At 46.1% G+C, this 19,960-nt stretch overlaps 1 protein-coding gene across 1 annotated transcript in view; it reads left to right on the top strand.

Moving 5' to 3' along the window:
* The window catches only part of LOC145358520 (homer protein homolog 3-like), a 57,185-nt gene extending 40,662 nt beyond the window's left edge, over window positions 1-16,523 (top strand). Inside the window, exons 5-9 of the mRNA XM_080212651.1 lie at window positions 7,458-7,600; window positions 9,379-9,535; window positions 11,120-11,230; window positions 11,744-11,824; window positions 13,216-16,523. Coding sequence (XP_080068777.1) covers window positions 7,458-7,600; window positions 9,379-9,535; window positions 11,120-11,230; window positions 11,744-11,824; window positions 13,216-13,413 — 690 coding nt within the window. The 3' untranslated portion in view covers window positions 13,414-16,523. The remainder of the gene's footprint in view (window positions 1-7,457; window positions 7,601-9,378; window positions 9,536-11,119; window positions 11,231-11,743; window positions 11,825-13,215) is intronic.
* Window positions 16,524-19,960: the final 3,437 nt, after the last annotated feature.

Below are 19,960 nucleotides of genomic sequence, written 5' to 3'. Positions count from 1 at the left end.
ATATTCGACCAAACCTCAACCCAGTTTCAGCATCAAGCTGACATGTTTGTTCTGGTCCCAGCCAGTATCCAAATTTCAATTTGAGGAAACAGTGGCTGGAGCTACTGTGGAAGGGAAGGACCAAGTGTGACCCAGTGACCAAACACACACTGGGATCGAGCAGGATAGCTACTGCTCTGGCTCTGGGATCCTGGAGACCCGCAAGATTTAGGATTGCTGTGTCAGCCTGTGACTGCTCCTATTTCTGTGTCTTTGAAATGATGAAACAAGTGGACAGAAGCTGCTGCAGAAGCTGGAGATTTAATGGGTCAAAGACTGATTCACGTGAATCAGCTGCTGCAACAATCCTCAGTCCCACAATTAATTCATCTTGTATAGCAGTCAGCTATATAGGGCAGCATCCAAAAATAATCTGATCTTTTACCTTAGAGAGTGAACAGAATGGAGTGCAATCACATACACCAGAATCCTGAAACAGGTAATGTGGAGCATTGGGATCTTCATTAGAAACAGAGTAAAGCTCCCTCTACACTGTCCCCATCAAACACTCCCAAGACAGGTACAGCACAGGGTTAGATACAGAATAAAGTTCCCTCTACACTGTCCTCATTAAACACTCTGAGGACAGGTACAGCGTGCAGTTAAAAACAGAGTAAAGTTCCCTCTACGCTATCCCCATCAAACACTCCCAAGACAGATACAGCATGGGGTTAGATACAGAGTAAAGCTCCCTCTACACTGTCCCCATCAAACAGTCCCAGGACAGATACAGCACGGGGTTAGATACAGAGTAAAGCACCTTTTTTTCCTATCAAAAACATTGAAAAAAATGCTATTGTGAAAAACACTCCCAGGACAGGTACACAGTGACCGCAATGTTAGTTATGATCAGAGTTTGGGATTTTTTCTTGGTTGTAGCTTATTGACCAGGTTGTTAATAACAAGGTAGGAATATGTGACAAATTATACTTTTCTTCAGGAATCTGTGTCCCATTATATTTCTGAGTTGGATAATGTGATCATATTAATGCAGAGCTTAGAGCAGCAACAGATAATCCTGATTGGAATAATCCTCACTGACCAGACTCTAGGCTTAGAGTTAGGAGTGAGCATCTGCATCTGTGCCCATTCATCCCATGTGTGAATCTGATTCCACGGGGAGCTGCTGTAACTCTGCAATAACTGCACACATACACATACACACATCAAAACATATTTATCAGAATATTTCCTGGGGTAACATCTGGAACACCAAGTGGGGTTAGCTCTCTCTTGCCCTCTCAACTTAATTTCTCTCCCCTGCCCCATCTGCCCCACTGCCTGGACTCTCCCCACCCCCGCCGCCTTCTCCCAGCCCCCATGTGAACTCCTTCAGTCTCTCTCTGTCTGCACTCATTCCCAGTTGAAATCACTCTATCTCACCCTCTGTTTCAATCCCTCTATCCTTGTTGTCTTTGTTCCTCTCTTCCTCTGCATATAAGCAGTTGGGCAGAGCTGGTCTGTCAGTCTGAATAGTTTGGGGTGGGGGAGGATATGCTGCTTCTAAAATGTTCCCAGCTGTGACCCAACACAACCCACCTGTCCAAATTTATCATATTCTCATCCCCCTTTCAGTCGCTGTCTGCTCTCTCCCACATACATATACTCTCTCTCACACTCTTTCTATCACCCTCAACACTATTATTTCACAGACTCCCACACACCATCTCACTCTCAAATATCCCACACTCTCAGACCCTTACTCATTCTTGCACACTCTTCCTCACCCACCTCTTCTCGATCTCCCATCCCTCCTTCTGACCTCCTCTTCCTGCCACTCCTCTCCTCATGCCTCTTTCTCAGACCCCTGTCCTGACCCTTCTCCCTTCCCCCACTCGCCATCTCCTCACCTGACTCCCTCTCCACAACCACCTGTTCCCTGTCTCCCTCTGCATCATGCACTCTCCTTTCTCACACACAATCGTGCGCTCTGCCTCTCTCATACATTGTTTTCACAAGTGCTCCCTCAGCACACTCTTCCTTTTGCTCGCTCCATCAGGCATTTGCTCCAGCTGGCACTCGCTCTCTCATGCTCATTTGCTCGGTCTCCCTCATGCCCGCTCGCTCACTCTCCCTCAAGCCCTCATGCCCGCGCTCTCGCCCTCATGCTGTCTCCCTCACATTCATTCACGCTCATTCTCTCATGCTAGGTTAGTCTCCCTCTCTCGTGCCTGCTCCCTTGCTCTCACGCTCGGACAATCTCTCTCTCTCTCACGCCTGCTTGTTTGCTTTCTCTCATGCTTCCTCCCTCTCCTGCTCAATCGCTCTCTCCTTGCTCATTCACTCTCTCACACTCGCTCGCTTTCTCTCTCACCCTCGGAGTCTCTCTTTGACCTCACAGTCTCTCGCTCGCCCTCGCAGTCTCTCACTGTCGTAAACTCACGCTCTTTCACTCGCTCCCTCATGGGCCCTCGCGCTTGCTCACTTGGACCTCACATTTGCTCCCTTGTGTTTGCTCACTCACTTATGCTCTCATGTTCACTCACTCATTTTCTCATTCTTGTGCCCTCATGCCTGCTCTTTCTCCCGCCCTGTCATACTTGGTCTCACATTCACTCTCACGCTCGCTCTTTTATGCTTTCACACTTTCTCACGCTGACTTGCTCTCACACTTGCTGACTCACTATCACGCTCTACCTCTCTCCAAGTCTCTCTGCTCACCAGTACATTCTAAACCTATGTAAACCAACATAAATAGGAACAGCATTAAGCCATTTGGCCCATTCAGCCGACCCCACCATTATAGAATCATAGAGTCCCTACAGTGCAAAATGAGGCCATTCAGTCTATTGAGCCTTCAACAACAACAATCCCACCCAGGATCTATCCCCTTAACCACATGTATTTACCCTGCTAGTCCCCTTGAGCTTTCTCTTTAAAAAAAAGCTCTTATAGTCAGTTTTTATATTCCTCGTAGTTTATTCTCTTGATTATCTTTAGTTCTCCTATGCTGGATTCTGAGCCATTCTGCAGGATCATACCTGATTTTCTAGCTCACTAGGGGAGGTGGTGCAAAGTGGTATTGTCACTTGATTAGTTATTCAAAGATTCAGGGACCTGGCTTTGAATCTTATCAGAGGAGATGCTGTCATCTCAACTCAATGAAAAGACACTGGGAATTAAAAGTCTAATGATGACCATAAGACCATTATTGATTGTTGCAAAAACTCATCTGGTTCACTAATGTCCTTTAGGCAAGGAAATCTGTCATCCTTATCTGGTCTATTCTACATGTGATTCCAGACTCTCAGCAATATGATTGATTCTTAAATGCCCCTCTGAAATGGCCGAGCAAACCACTCAGTTGTATTCAACTGCCACAAGATCAATAAAAAGGAATGAAACTGGATAGATGACCCAGCATTGACTTAAGCCTTGAAAGCAGCAATGGCAAGCTCAGTTCTGTTGATGCTACAAAGTCCTCCTCACTAACATATGGGGCTTGTGCCAAAATTGGGAGAGTTTCAAGCAACAGCTTGACATCGTCATACTGACAGAATCATGCCTTACAGATAAAGTCCCAGACACCAAAATTACCATTCTTAGGTCCCACCGGTAGGACAGACCAGCTGAGCTGTCGGCGGCGGCACCACGGTTTATAATCAAGAGGGAGTTGCCGTAAGAGTCCTCAACATCGACTCTCATGAACCACGTCAAACACCGGCAAGGAAACCTCCTGCCGATGGCCGCATACCATTCCTGATGAATCAGTGCTCCTCTGTGTTGAACAACAGTGATCATGAATTTGGATGGTGCTGCCTAAGGAACCTTGGTGAGCGTTCTTGCAGTACATTTTATTGATGGTATACACATCTAGTTTCTCAGTGGTGGAGGAATTGTATGTTTGTGGAAGAGAAATGTGAAAATTCGCCTACTGCCGCAACAGGTCCACAGCAGATGTCATCTCCCAAGCTCTGCATTCAACCCTCAAATACCTTGATAACAAAGACACCCATGTCAGACTGCTTTTTATCAACTCCAGATCAGCCTTCAACACCATTATTCCCATGAAACTGATCTCCAAACTTCGTGGCCTGGGGCTCGGCTCCTCCCTCTGCGACTGGATCCTGAACTTCCTAACCCAAAGATGGCAATCAGTAAGAATAGGCAACAACACCTCCTCCACAATCATCCTGAACACCGATGCCCACAAGCTATGTCCACAGCTCCTTAGTGTACTCCTTATACAACTTTGACTGTGTGGCCAATTCCTTTGCAACTCAATTTTCAAGTTTGCTGACAACACCACCATAGTGAGTGTGATCTCAAACAATGACGAGACAGGGTACAGGAATGAGATAGAGAATCTAGTGAACTGGTGCAGCGACAATAATCTGTCCCTCAATGTCGACAAAACAAAGGTGATTGTCATCGACTTCAGGAAGCGTCGAGGAGAACATATCCCTGTCTACATCAACGGAGATGAAGTAGAAATGGTCGAGAGCTTCAAATTTTTAGGTGTACAGATCATCAACAACCTGTCCTGGTCCCCCCATGCTGATGCTATTGTTAAGAATGCCCACAAATGCCTCTACTTTCTCAGAAGACTAAGGAAATTTTATGTGTCTGCTATGACTCTCGTCAACTTTTACAGATGCACCATAGAAAGCATGCTTCCTGGTTGTATCACAACTTGGTATGGCCCCTGCTTTGTCCAAGACTGCAAGAAATCACAAAGGGTTGAGAACGGAGCCCAGTCCATCACTCAAACCAGCCTCCCATCCATTGACTCTGTCTACATTTCCCGCTGCCTCGGAAAAGCAGCCAGTAATAATTAAAGACCCCACCCACCCCGGACATTCTCTCTTCCACTTTCTTCCATCAAGAAAAAGATATGAAAGTCTGAGAACACATATCAACTGACTAAAGTATAGCTTCTTTCCTCAGACCTTTGAGTGGACCTACCTCATATTAAATCGATCTTTCTCTATACTCTAGCTATGACTGTAACACTATATTCAGCACTCTCTCCTTCTCTATGAACGTGATGTGGAGTTGCCAACATTGGACTCGGATTTATTTGGTAGCACGAGTTGTCGGAGTGTTGACTCACCTGATGAAGGGGCAACACTCCGAAAGCTCATGCTACCAAATAAACCTGTTGGACTTTAACCTGGTGTTGTGAAATTACCTAGTGTTCTCTATGAACGGTATGCTTTATCTGAATAGTGGGCAAGAAACAATACTTTTCACTGTATACTAATATATGTGACAATAAATCAAATTAAATCAAGTCGAAGACATCATTGCCTGGCACTTGTGTGGCATGAATATTACTTGCCACTTGTTAGCCCAAGCCTAGATATTGTCCAAGTCTTGTTGCATTTGGAAATGGACTGCTTCAGCACTTTTAGGAGTCTGAATGATATTGAACATTGTGCAGTCATCAGCGAACATCCCACTTCTGACCTTATGATGGAAGGAAGGTCATTGGTGAAACAGCTGAAGATGGTTGGGTCTCAGACTCTACCCTGAGGAGCTCCTGCAGAGATGTCCTGGAATTCAGATGGTTGACCTCCAACCACCACAACCATCTTGCTTTGTGCCAGGTATGACTCCAACCCCAGAGGAGAATTTGCCCACTGATTCCCATTGACTCCAGTTTTGCCAGGGCTCCTTGAAGCCTTACTTGGTCAAATGCTGTCTTGATGTCAAGGGCAGTCACTCTCATCTCATCTTTAGCTTTCAGCTGTTTCCTCCGTGTTTGAACCAAGGCTGTAACGAGGTCAGGAGCTGAGTGACCCTGGCAAAATCCAAACGGAGTGTTCATGGGCAGACTGTCGCTAAGCAGTTGCTGCTTGATAGCACTGTTGATGACCCCTTCTATCACTTTACTGATGATCAAGAGTAGACTGACGGGGTGGTAATTGGCTGGGTTGGATTTGTTCTGTTTCTTGTGTCCAGGACATAGCTGGGCAATTTTCCACATTGCTGGTTAGATACCAGTGTTGTGGCTGTACTGGAACAGCTTGGCTAGGGACATGGCAAGTTCTGGAGCACAAGTCTTCAGTACTATCATTGGAATTATGTCATGGCCCATTGTCCTTGCAGCATCCAGTCCCTTCAGCTGTTTTTTAATGTCACGTGGAGTGAATCGAATTGACTGGAGAGTGGCATCTGAAACGTTGGAGACCACTGGAGGAGGCCGAGATGGATCATTCACTCAGCACTTCTAGCTGAAGATTACTGCGAATGCTTCAGCCTTATCTTTTGCACTTTGTGCTGGGCTCCTCCATCATTGAGGATGGGGATATTTGTGGAGCCTCCTCCTCCCATGATGGAGTGGTAATTGGCTGGATTGGATTTGTTCTGTTTCTGAGTTGTTTAATTGTCCATCATCATTCATGGCTGGATGTGGCAGGATTACAGAGATTAGATCTGATCTACTGGTTGTGGGATTGCTTAGCTCTGTTTATTTGCTGTTTATGCTGTTTGTGTTTTAGCTTCACCAAGTCAACACCTCATTTTTAGGTATGTCTGGTGCTGCTCCTGGCAAGCCTCCTGTACTCTTCATTGAACCAGAGTTGATCCCCTGGCTTGGTAGTAATGGTAGAGTGGGGAATATGATGGGATGTGAGATTGTAAATTGTGGTTGAGTACAATTCTGCTGCTGCTGATGGCCCACAACACCTCATGGATGCCCAGTCTTGTGTTGCTAGATCAAAATCTATCCCATTTAGCACAGTGACAGTGCCACACAACATGATGGAGGGTATTCTCAATGTGAAGACTGGACTTTGTTTCCACAAGGACTGTTCTGCAGCAGACAGGTTATGAAGATGAGGTCACGTACATTTCCGTTCATGTTGGTTCCATCACCACCTGCCACAGTCCCAGTCTAGTAGGACCTGGCCAGCTTGGTCTGTGGTGGAACTACTAAGCCAGTCTTGGTGATGGACATTGAAGTCCCCATCCAGAGTACATTCTGCACCCGCTCCCTCAGTTCTTCCTCCAAATAGCGCTCATCATGGAGATATACAGATTCATCAGCTGAGGAGGAGGGGACAATAAGTGGTAATCGGCAGGAGTTTTCTTGTCCATGTCTGACCCATTGTCATTGTCCTGAAACTATTTGTTTCTCATTTCCTCTCTTTATGCATCTTTGCATGCCCTCCAAGCTCCTTCTGGCTGTATACTTCTCTCTCCTTCCTCTTTCTTCCTTCACTTTTTCCCTCTTGCCTACTATCTTTCTTCCCTCCCCCCCTTCCTAATTCTCACTCTGTTCCTCTCATTCTCGTTACTTTCTCGACTCTTTCTGTGCTTTAATTCTGTCTCTGCTAAGATATTTCCTATTGGCCTCATTCTACACATCAGCCAATTCCTTTATTCCAGTGCTGGGCTCCCTCTCCTCCTGCCCCATTTTATTTCTAGTCTCTGCTGATGAAGGATTGACGTATTAAATGTCTCCTCTGCTTTAGGAATTGTCTGGAGATCTTCATTCACCCCCACTGCAGCCGGCAAGTGCGAATGGGAGCAGTGGTCCCAAGCTGTACCACACGGAGAGCTGTGATGGGGAGATGGTATTGGATAGTGCTCAGCTCAAGACGCTCTTCTCCCAGGGGTAGGTTCCCAGTCGCACAAACGCCACTAACTGGAATCTTGATTTATCTCCCCCGACCTCACATCCTGTCAACTGACGCAGACAGGAAGTGGACAACAACAGCAAGCCTTCTCTCCTGGGATGATGGAATTGCTAGGCCACTCTGAATTATATTTTCACATTTTCCTCTCATTAAATACTCACTGTAATATTTGGGAAATGGGCAATTTCATTAAGAAATTCCCCCCCCCCACCCCAATATGGTAGTATTCAGACCCACAGTGCAGGCAGGAGTTCCAGGATTTTGACCCAGTGACAGTGAAGGAGCAGTGAATAATTTCCAAGCCAAGACAGAGATAGATTGGTTCTTGATTAATATGGGGATCAGGGGTTATGGGAAAAAGGCAAGAGAATGGGGCTTAAAAAAAATATCAGCCATGATTGGATAGCGGAGCAGATTCGATCGGCCGAGTGGCCTAATTCTGCTCCTAGGTTTTATGGTCTTTATAGGATGGTTAGTGACTCGGAGGGGAACTTGCAGGTGATGGTGTCTGCTGCCTTTGTCTTAAGAACATTAGAAATAGGAGCAGAAGTTTGGTACATTGAGCCTGCTCGGCTATTCAATAAGACTGTGGCTGATCTGATCTCAACTCCACTTTTTTGCCTCTCCCCACTTATATCCTTTGATTCCCTTGTCAATGAAAAATCTATCACATCAGCCTTGAATGCGTTCCATTCAGTGACCCAGACTCCACAATGCTCTGGGGAAGGGAATCCCAAAGACCCATTCAGAAAAGAAATTCCTCCTCACCTCCATCTGAAATAGGAGACTCTTTATTTTTAAGTGGAGTCGAGTTCCTTAGTTTTAGATTCCCCCAGGAGGGCATTTACCCTGTCATGCCCCTCAGAATATTTAATGTTTCAGGAGGATCACCCTCATTCTTCTAAACTCCAATGATTATAGGCCCATCTTGTTCAACATTTCCTCAGAAGATAACACCATCACTCCAGAAGTCAGCCTAGTGAATCCACTCTAGTTGCATGCCCAGCAACGCCTTAAACAGTTGTAACAAGATCCCAATCAGAAGATAAATGCAAATTACTGTGGATGCTGGAATCTAAAACCAAAAGACAAAATGCTAGAAAATCTCAGCAGGTCTGGCAGCATCTGGAGAGAAAAGAGCCGACATTTTGAATGCAGACAACCTTTTGTCAAAGCCCATCCCCAATAAGAAGAGTCAAATGGACTCACTACATTAACAAACGCCGGGATTCTCTGGCTTCTCTGTGGCGTGTCTTGTGGCGACAGGAAGTGGCAGGATTTTCTGGTCCTACTGCTGCCAGTGGGATTTCCAATCTCCACACCACCAGGAAACACACAGTGGTTAGCACCGCTGCCTCACACGCCAGGGACCCGGGTTCAGTTCCCAGTCTGTGTGGAGTTTGCATATTCTTCCTTTGTCTGCATGGATTTCCTCCAGGTTCTCCAGTTTCCTCTCACAGTCCAAAGATGTGCGGGTTAGGTGAAGTGGCTGTGCTATAAATTGCCCCACAGTGTCAGGGGGCCTAGTTAGGGTAAATGCATGGGGTTATGGGGATAGGGCCTGGACGGTTGGGATTGTGGTCAGTGCAGATTTGTTGGGCTGAATGGCCGCTTTCGGCATTGTAGGATTCCATGATTCTATGAAAATAACTCCCACATGTTGGTTGCTCTTCCTACACATCTTTGTCTCTTCCTCTGAACAATAAACCTTACCCCTCTGACGTTACTGACCCTCTCTTTCTCTCTCGGTCTCCAGTTCCATTGGGGAATCACAGTGGGAGTTGGAGCTGTTTGCACTGCAGGAGAGTAACGCAAAGCTGGTGCAGGCATTGCACGAATCAAATGTCACTGTCGAGCAATGGAAGAAACAGCTGACGGCTTATAAGGAAGAGACAGAAAAGCTGCGAGATCGGGTGAGGCTGTTGGAGCAGGGGGAGAGCTGTAGGGTTGGGGTGGGGGGAGCAACAGGAAAGCATTTCTCCATGCTTGACCCAGCGTTGATTTGCTCATTTTGTGCCAACTTGGAGCCTGATCCCAAACAGGGATCTTTGTGCACAATAAGGGTCCAATGATCATAAACAAAGCAATGTAAACTCTGTTGCTAAGGCAGTAACAATCCCTTGCTGCTGTCAGCAGGAGGAGTTTCAATAACTGTGCATTGCTGGAGTGAGATGGGTTCTGCTAATGGACTCAGAACCCCGCCTCCACTACTCCACATACACATCCACACTACCACTCACTCACACTCTCACTCACTCGCACACTCTCTCACTCGCACACTCTCTCACTCATACACACACACTCTCATACCCACATTCTCACACACCCACACTCTCTCTCTCTCTCTCAGACACACACACACACACACACACACACTCACTCTCTCTCTCTCTCTCTCACTCACACACACACACTCTCTCACTCACACATTCTCTCTCACTCACACATTCTCTCAGACACATCCACACCCTCTCTCACACACACACACTCTCACTCACACACACCCTCTCAGACACACTCTCATGCACACACTCATTCACACACACACACACACACTCACACACACACACTCACACACAGTCTCACACACACACTCGCATACACACATTCGCATGCTCACACACACTCACACACACACTTACTCATTCACACACACTCACACACACAGAAACACAGTCTCACACACTGCCAACAATTCTGTTGGGAACTATATTAAGAAATATTTCAGAACCCAGCAGCTAATTGTTCCTCATGTTCTTTTCCCCAACAACTCACCTCTCTTTCCCTATGTCCTTCCCAATTATCTCCATTCTGCATCTCTCCCCTCTCCTTTGTCCCCACCCTCTGCCCTCCCCAATCACCTTGCCAATGTTCGCTCCCTCCAATTCCCCCCTCCCATTCCTCCTCCCCTCTCCCTTTCTCCCATATCCCTTCCCTCCCCTCAAAACCCTCCCAACTCCCCTGCCTGTGCCCCTCAACTCTGCCTCCCCTTAACACATCCTCCCCCCTTCCTCCCCCTCCCCCCTTCCTCCCCCTCCTCCCTTCCTCCCCCTCCCCCCTTCCTCCCCCTCCCCCCTTCCTCCCCCTCCCCCCTTCCTCCCCTTCCCTCCCTCCCCCCTCCTCCTCCTCCCCTTCCCTCCCTCCCCCTCCCCCTTCCTTCCCTCCCTCCCCCTCCCCCTTCCTTCCCTCCCTCCTCCTCCCCCTTCCTTCCCTCTCCCACCTCCCCACTCCTGTCCCCCACCCACTCCCCTCCCCTTCCCATCCCTTCCCACCCCCTTCTCCTCTCATCTTCCCCCTCTCCTCCCTCCCCTTTCCCCCTGCCCTCTCCGTCCTCCAATCTCCCTCTCCCCAACTCTCCCCCTCCTCTCTCTTCACCCTACCCTCCCTCCACCTCCTCCCCTACTCTCCCTCTACCTCTTCCCCTACCCTATCCCCACTCTCTTCTATCCCTTGCCCCTAACCACTCCTCCCTGCCTGCACTCCCGCTCATTCTCCAGATTATCGAACTTGAGTCACAAGGTGAGGCTGTTGTAACTGTTGCAACCCAGAACACGGATCTCAGCCAATCAGTGGAAGAACTGGAGAGCCTTTTAAAGGAAAAAGAGGAGGTAACCTTATCTGTCTGACACACTCGGGGTAATATAGTTGTTGTTGATCGTGCGTATTCACATCCAAACTGTTTCCCTTTGCTGAGCGGAGAGAAACCTGACCCAAGCTAGAATTGGATGCAATTCATTCAACGTATGAGTTTGGCATCGGTGTGTGGTCTCTACCCACCTCAGGATCACATTTTCCTTCCAGCTTGACATCACATCTCTCCTCCCTCCCTTCCACCTCAACAGTGTCATGGTCTCCCTGTGCCGCGGTCTGCCCTGTGCTGTGGTCTGCTTCCGTGCAACGGTCTGCCCCGTGCCGTGGTCGCCCCGGTGCCACGGTCTCCCCAGTGCCACAGTTTGCCCCATGCCACGGTCTGCCCGGTGTCACGGTCAGCCCATGCCACGGTCTCCCTGGTGCCGCGGTCTGCCCAGTGCTGCGGTTTGCCCTGTGCCGCAGTCTGCCCAGTGCCACAGTCTCCCCAGTGCCATCGTCTCTGTGTCCCTGATCTTTTTGTTTTTCCTTAGGAAATCCAGATGCTGAGAAGCCAAAAATCTGATGTGAACGAGTTAGAAAGTGACCGGGAAGAGGCACTGCTCAGATTGCAGGTAGAGTCGGCGGCTGGCAAGGTTGGGGGATGGGTGGGGCAGGTTTGAAGGGGGGGATGGGGCAGGATTGAGGAGGGTGGGCAGGGTTGAGGGGGTTGGGGCAGGGTTGGGAAATGGGGCAGTGTTGAGGAGGGAGGGTGGGGCAGGGTTGAGGGGATGTGGAGCAGAGTTGAGGATTGGGGGGCATGGTTGGGGGGGGACAAGGTTGAGGGGGGAGGTGGGGCAGTGATGTGTGGTGCTAGTATTTGATGCCTTGTCCAGCTTCCTCCCTTTTTAGAGCTCGGCTGTGCTGTGATAATAGTGTGGTTGTGATAGTGGAATCCAGTATTAAAGACAATATACTCTACACTGTACTTATGGGTCACCTGACCTAGGAGTTGAAGGTTAAATAGCACTTCAGAGAAGGTTGGAGCAAGGCTGCAAATGCCTTGCAGTTGTGTGTTCACGTTGTGGAAAAGTGTGATTAATAAAGTTAGTTTAGATAGTGTTGTCATCCTGCACCATGGAAACAGATGTGGAGATGCCAGCATTGGACTGGGGTAAACACAGTAAGAAGTCTCACAACACCAGGTTAAAGTCCAACAGGTTTATTTGGTAGCAAAAACCACTAGCTTTCAGAGCGCTGCTCCTTCGTTGGGTGAAGTGGGATTCTGTTCACAAACAAGGCATATAAAGACACAAACTTGGTACACTGGGGAGACCATGCAGATGCTATGACAATGAATGAATGAACACCGCTCAACAATCACCAGGCAAGAGTGTTCTCTTCCTGTTGGGGAACACTTCAGCAGTCATGGGTATTAAGTCTCTGATCATCAGGTAAGCATTCTTCAAGGTGGCCTTCACGACACATGACAGCGCAGAATCGCTGAGCAGAGACTGATAGCCAAGTTCCACACACATGAGGATGGCCTCAACCGGGATCTTGGGTTCTGTAACCACTCCCCACACCCCCCGCTCCCCACACCCCCCGCTCCCCACACCCCCCACCCCCCACGACTTGTCTGGATTTGCAAAATCTCACTAACTGTCCTGTCTGGAGACAATACACATCTCTTTAAACTATGCTTAACCCTCTCTCCACTCACATTGTCTGTACTTTTAAGATTTGATTACCTGTAAAGACTCACATTCCAACCATTATTTTGTAAATTGAATTTGTGTCTTTAATGCCCTGTTTGTGAACAGAATTCCCACTTACCTGACGAAGGGGCAGCGCTTCGAAAGCTAGTGGTTTTTGCTACCAAATAAATCTGTTGGACTTTAACCTGGTGTTGTGAGACTTCTTACTCATAGAAACAGGACAAACAGTAAGGAAACAGAGTGGCCTGCGGGCCTGGACAAAGCTGCAACTGACCAAACTCATTTAACTGTGGACAATTATTTTTCAGGAAGTTGAGAGTCGGAATGCTGATCTGGAACAGCAGTTACAGGATGTTGAGCAGACACTGGTCGACTGTGTGAATGATCGGGAGAGGATCCAGTGTGATGCCCGGAAGCTGCTGGATATCCTCGATGTCAAACTCTACGAATTGAATGATTTGCGACATGGTTTAGCAAAAATTGCAGAGAAGGAAGAAAAGTCTTGAAATATTTCGTTCACCTTGGAGTGACGAAGAATCATTGCATTTTTGCTTTGATTTCCAGTGACATCCTCATGTAGAGCAAATTCTTCAATTGCTTTATATCTGTTTTCACTCCCATCACTCATCCTTATTTACATTCACTTCCATTTCACCCGGGACACAGTCAGATGTGGACACAGAATCTCAGCAGTATGACAGAGCTTCAGGTCATCTGTCTAAATCAGCATTTCACCCATGTCCAGAAGTACAAAGCCAACGCTGCAGCTCATCTCTGTGAAGCTTCACTCTCAGCTTGCCCTGACTGCCCTGCATTCACTTATAATCCTGCAGTTCTTTCATTCAACTATTTATCCAATTCTCCTTTCAAACTTAGGCTTGAGTCAAGCAGATTAAGTCATTGGAGGAAACACCACTGCCCTTCCGGAACGAACACTGGACCTCACTTCAAATTCAGCAAATACATTGGTCTGCAAGGCATGAACTGAACACTGGGGGACTATCCTGTCTCTGGATGTAAAACTCAAATATCCAATAGCCTCACTGTAACCCTCTAAATATCCCACACCCCACACTGTAACACTCTGATATACCCCTCACTGTAATACCGATATATCCCACACCCCACACTGTCCGACACCTCACACTGCAACATTCTGATATACCCTACACCCGTCACTGTAACACTTTGATATACCCCGCACCCCTCGCTGTAATACTCTGATATACCCCGCACTGTAACATTGATATACCCCACACCTCTCAGTGTAACACTCTGATATACCCCATGCACCTCGCTGTAACACTGATAAAGCCCACACTGTAACACTGATATACCTGACACCTCTCACTGTAACATTCTGATATACCCCACACCCTTCACTGTAACACTTTGATAGACTCTGCACTCCTGACTGTAACACTCTGATATACCCCACACTATAACACTCTGATATACCCCACACACCACACTAATACTGTGATATATCCCACACCCCTCACTGTAACACTCTGATAAAGCCCGTATGCCTGACTGTAACACTCTGATATACCCCACATACCTCACTGTAATACTGTGATATATCCCACACCCCTCATTGTAACACTCTGATATACCCACACCCCTCACTGTAACACTCTGCTATACCCCTCACTGTAACACTGATATATCCCACATCCCTCGCTGTGATTTCAGTCTTTACTGGGTACATAAATGGAGAGCATGGTTGTGATCTCAACACTCTGTAACTGATCTTTTTGACATCATGGGCAGAATTTCTGATGGCACCCATCCCGAGATTGGAAAATCCTGCCTGAGATCAACAGACTTTTAAACAGCCTATGAAATTTCCCATCCCGCCCATGATGATTCCTGTGTAGGGGTGGGACCTGAAAATCTACCTCCATCAAGAGGCTTTGCTTTGAATCATTCAATCTTTTCATAGATGGTGGTCATTCAGCCCATTGTGTCGAGTGCTGTCTCATTGAAGCAGTTATCCACTTACCTTTCAGCACCTTATCCCGAGCCTTGAAATTTTTTGCTCCTTTTATCCAATTCCCTTTTGAAAGTTATTAATGAATCTGCTTCAACCACCCTTTCAAATAGTATATTCCAGATCACAACCATTTGCTGTAAGATTAAACGGGATTCTAAATCATGAGGGGTTTGGACAGAGCAGATCAGGAGAAACTATTCCAAATGTCGGGTGGTTGGTAACCAGAGGATCCTTATTCCAAGGTGATTGGCTAAGAAACAGAAGAAAACATGAGAAAAGGATTTCCACACAGGTTAGGATGTGGAATGCGCTGCCTGTGAGTGTGGTGGACACAGATTCAATCATGACTTTCAAAAGGGGATTTAATAATTATCTGCGGAGAAAAATATTGCAGGGGTGTGGGGAAAAGAGGGGGAAGTGGCATCAGCTCAGCTGCTCTTCTAGGGAGCTGACACATATGATAGACCAAAGGGCTCCTTTGTGCTGTTACCATCATTCTATGATACGAACACATCAGTGATCTCATCTCTGCCAATCACCTTAAATCAGTGCTAAAATAAACACAAAATATTGCAGATGCTGGAAATCTGAAATAGAGGCACACAAACTCAACATGGTGGTACTATGGTTAGTGCTGCTGCCTCACAGTGCCAGGGACCAGGGGTTTGATTCACGGCAACACAGTGGCACAGTGGTTAGCACTGCTTCCTCACAGCACAAGGGATCAGGTTCGATTCCCAGTGACATGGTGACACTGGTTAGCACTGCTGCCTCACAGCACCAGGGATCGGTTTCAATTCCCAGTGACACGGTGACACAGTGGTTAGCACTCCTGCCTCACAGCGCCACGGATTGGGTTCGATTCCTGGCAGCACGGTGGCACAGTGGTTAGCGCTGCTGCCTCACAGCACCAGGGACCCAGGTTCAATTCCCGGCTTGGGTCACTGTCTGTGGAGTTTGCACATTCTTCCCATGTCTGTGTGGGTTTCTTCTGGGTGCTCCAGTTTCCTCACCACAGTCTGAAAGACATGCTGGTTAGAGTACATTGACCCAAACAGGTGCCGGACTGTGGTGACGAGGGGAATTTCACAGTACCTTCATTGCAGTGTTAATGTAAGCCTTACTTGTGATTATTAATGAATAAATAAACTAAAAACTTAATGCTGAAAGTACTCAGCAGGCCTGCCTGTATCTGTGGAGAGAGAAACAGAGCTAGTGTTTTAACTCATACATGACGCAGAATTTCTGAAGAAGTCATATTCAACACACTCAATGTTAATTTGGTTTCTTACTCCACAGATGCTGCCAGACCTGTTGAGTATTTCCAGCGTTTTCTGTTATAAATCTGTACCTTCTGGTTACTGATCCATCTACCACTGGGAACAAGCTTTCCTTCCTTACTCGTTCAAAACCCTTCATAACCTTGAACACCTCCATTAAATCTCCCCTTAACCTTCTCTGCTCTAAGGAGAACAATTGCAGCTTCTCCAATCTTCCCACATAACTGAAGTCCCTCATCCCTGCAACCGTTCAAATAAATCTCCTCTGAACCACCTCGAAAGCTTTGACATCCTTTGTAAAGTGTAATGTTCAGTATTAAACACATTACTCCAGCAAAGACTTCATCGGTGATTTTGAAGATTCAGAATAATTTATTTGCTTTTGTACTGAATATCTCGATTTATAAAGCCCAGGATCCCTTACTGGCTGTCAGTATACTCAGCTTGCCCTACCACCTTCAAACATTTGTGTACATGTACCCCAGAATTCAGTTCCTGCACCTCTTTTAAAATTGTTCCATTTAGTTTATATTTCCTCTTCTCATCCTTCCTATCAAAACTTCACATTTCTGTGCACTAAATTTCATTTATATCTGTCCATTTCACCAGTCGCATTCTCCTGAAGTTTATCATCCTCGTCATTGTTGACTACATTTGAGTTTTGTATTATCTGCAAAATTTGAAGTTGTGCTCTGTATACCCAAGTGCAGGTCATGAATATATATCAGAAAAGGTTGTGACCCCAACATTGAGCCCTGAGGAACACTATGCCCGCCATTCTGCAATATGATCCCTCACCAATAATGCCTATTTTCTGACTTTGTCTATTTCCTGTCCATGCTGTCAGTATTCCTTTAATCCCATCGACTTTAATTTTTCTATTAAGGCTATTATGTGATACTTTATCAAAGACGTTTCGAATGTCCTTGGGTACTACATGTCAAGCTATGCTCACTATAGGTTTTTAATGGTTCACACAGCTGGCGATGGTGTGTGTGTTGCATGTTATAAGTTAATCCCCAAAGGTTCTGTCATGCTATTTATAGGTGGCAGTAGCCTGGTAGATTTATAATCTTAGTAAGTTCTCCTGGTGGAGAATATAGATTTAATTAGCAATAAATGTGTGCTATAGTTAAGATTTGATTAGGTAATAACCAAACTGCACATTTACAGGAGCTCAAAATGTTGCACCGTTCCATCAGAGTGCTTTATCTTTGGAGCAGGAATCCTGTGAGCTCAGTAATCTGAGAATCATCGCGGGGGGAATCAGAGGGAATGGATTTCCATGTCAGACTGTGAGAAATAGATTAGATTGAGTGTCTGATTTCTACAAGTGGCCACACTGGCTTTGTCTCTGATTAAATCCCTCGAGTAAATGTTAATCTTGAACATGTCAGTTTTTCAGTGAGTTTATCAAGTCACATTGGTAACCTCAGTCAGGTAGACAGGAGGGGCTACAATTAGAGATGGGAAATTAGCTAGGGTTCTTGCTCCTGATCACTGGTCCAGTAAGCCCTGGGTTGGAGAGAGAGGGGAAATCAGCCAGGGTTGCTGCTCCTGATCACTGTCCAGTAATCCCTGAGTTACAGGGAGAGGGGAAATCAGCCAGGGTTCCTGCTCCTGATCACTGTCCAATGAGCGCTGGATTAGAGAGGAAATCAGTCAGGGTTCCTGCTCCTGATCACTATCCAGTGAGCCCTGCTGCAGAGTTTAAATTGGAATTGTGGTATCACTGGTTGAATAGTAAGTTGGCAGCTTGTTTTACATCTCTTTGACTTTATTTCCATGTGTCTGGTTTGGCTGTGATGTGATGTATGGGGTTTTGTATGAGATATCAGACGGAGCTTCATCATGTCTCACACTGGAGAAGAATCAATACTGGAATAAATTAACCACTCTGTTTCACCATTCACCTGGAGCTCAGAGCTCCTATGAATCTTCACACCATGTTGCTTCAGACGCCAATGGATAAAATGTACAATTGGCTGCTTTTCTCACATTTACCAAATTGTTAAAATGCTTAGTAATCTGGAGTGGGAAAATGTTGCTGGAGTAAAAGCAATCAAAGTGAACATTGTGAAAATTCAGATTTGCTTACAGATTTGATGTAGGAATAATCCCAAAACAAGTTCTCACTCTCTGCCACAATCGCTCCACCACTCACTCCAACCAACACAATAAACCCTATTCCCAGATCCTGGAGGCTGGATTCACACACACAGTCCAGCCACTGCACCAGTTTAAGGGCTGAAATAAGCAAGAAAGTGCACACAGGATGCACTGTCAGGCTGTGAAAACCACCGGGAAGCCATAAACTCACACAGGTTGCGGCCAGAAAGAGTAGCAGTGAGCAGAAAACTGCCTTCCGAGTGGAGCCCAGACCAGTGAGCATTCCATCAGACTGCACGCCAATTATCAAAACCACACTTGGTAAAACTCTCACCATTGTTTAAAGCAATTCATGTGGTATTTATTACTAGTTTAAATAATCAGAATCAACAATCACAATACAACCATTAGGATATCTTTGATATTTGTATAAAATAAACTGAAATTTGTCAATGTATTAGAGATTCATTAAGTTGTGCAATTTATGATCAGGATACACACTAATAAGCACAGTACATACACAGCCAATACCCAATATATATGCAGTGTGTATAGGGCACATCTGTAGTATGTATTCAGGTAGTGTGCATACTTTAGGCAGCAGCACAGACAGTATATTCAGTACATACACAATGTGTACACTCTGTGGGTAGTGTGTTTAACTACACCCAATGTATTCTATGCATGCAGTATCTACACAATATACAGAGTATAAAATATTTCACATTCAGCTTTAGACTGTAAGTTTGAATAGAACTGGTCTACCATTAATAATTTGATCCTATACAAATCTATCAAATACTGAATTGAGAATTTGTAGATGTTTCTGTCTATTCAGAATAATAAAAAAAATCCACAAATACACTGTCCTGGCATCAGTTATTTTGTCATCAAAGCACAGATCTAAGAAAGTTCACTGTCATACTCAGCAGGGTATGGGGAACAGACAGGAGAACGGCATTAAATCACAATGCTCATTCAACAAGCTACTGGAGATGCAACAGGCTAATTGGTCACTTCCATCTCAACAATTCTGTGATTCTGTACAGGTCATTAAATGTCACTGTTTATTCAGGGTAAGGAGCACTCACTGTAACTACAGAGTGCCTGTTTATTCAGCAGGGTGAGGATCACTCATTGTAACTGTACAGAGACCCTGTTTATTCAGGGTAAGGGTCACTCACTGTGTGCAGAGTCACTATTCAGGGTAAGGAATACCCCCTGTGTAATTGTACAGAATCACTGCTTATTCAGGATAAGGATCACTCATTCTGTAACTGTATAGAGTCACTGTTTATTCAGCAGGGTAAGGGTCACTCACTGTGTAACTATACAGAGACACTTTATTCAGGGTAAGGATCACTCACTGTAACTGTACAGAGTCACTGTTTATTCAGGGTAAGGATCACTCACTGTGTAACTGTACAGAGTCACTGTTTATTCAGGGCAAGGATCACTTATTGTGTAACTGTAGAGAGTCACTGTTTATTCAGGGTAAGGATCACTCACAGTGTAACTGTACAGAGTCACTGTTTATTCAGCAGGGTAAGGATCACTCACTCTGTAACTGTTCAGAGTCACCGTTTATTCAGGGTAAGGATCAGTCACTGCGTAACTGTGCACAATCAGTGTTTAGTCGGGGTAAAGATCACTCACTGTGTAACTGTA

Source organism: Carcharhinus amblyrhynchos, chromosome 26, assembly GCF_965287045.1.
Source record: "Carcharhinus amblyrhynchos chromosome 26, sCarAmb.v2.hapA, whole genome shotgun sequence".
Taxonomy (NCBI): Eukaryota; Metazoa; Chordata; class Chondrichthyes; order Carcharhiniformes; family Carcharhinidae; genus Carcharhinus; species Carcharhinus amblyrhynchos.
The sequence above is the reverse complement of the archived record's forward strand: the minus strand, read 5'-3'. Positions and strand labels throughout refer to the sequence as shown.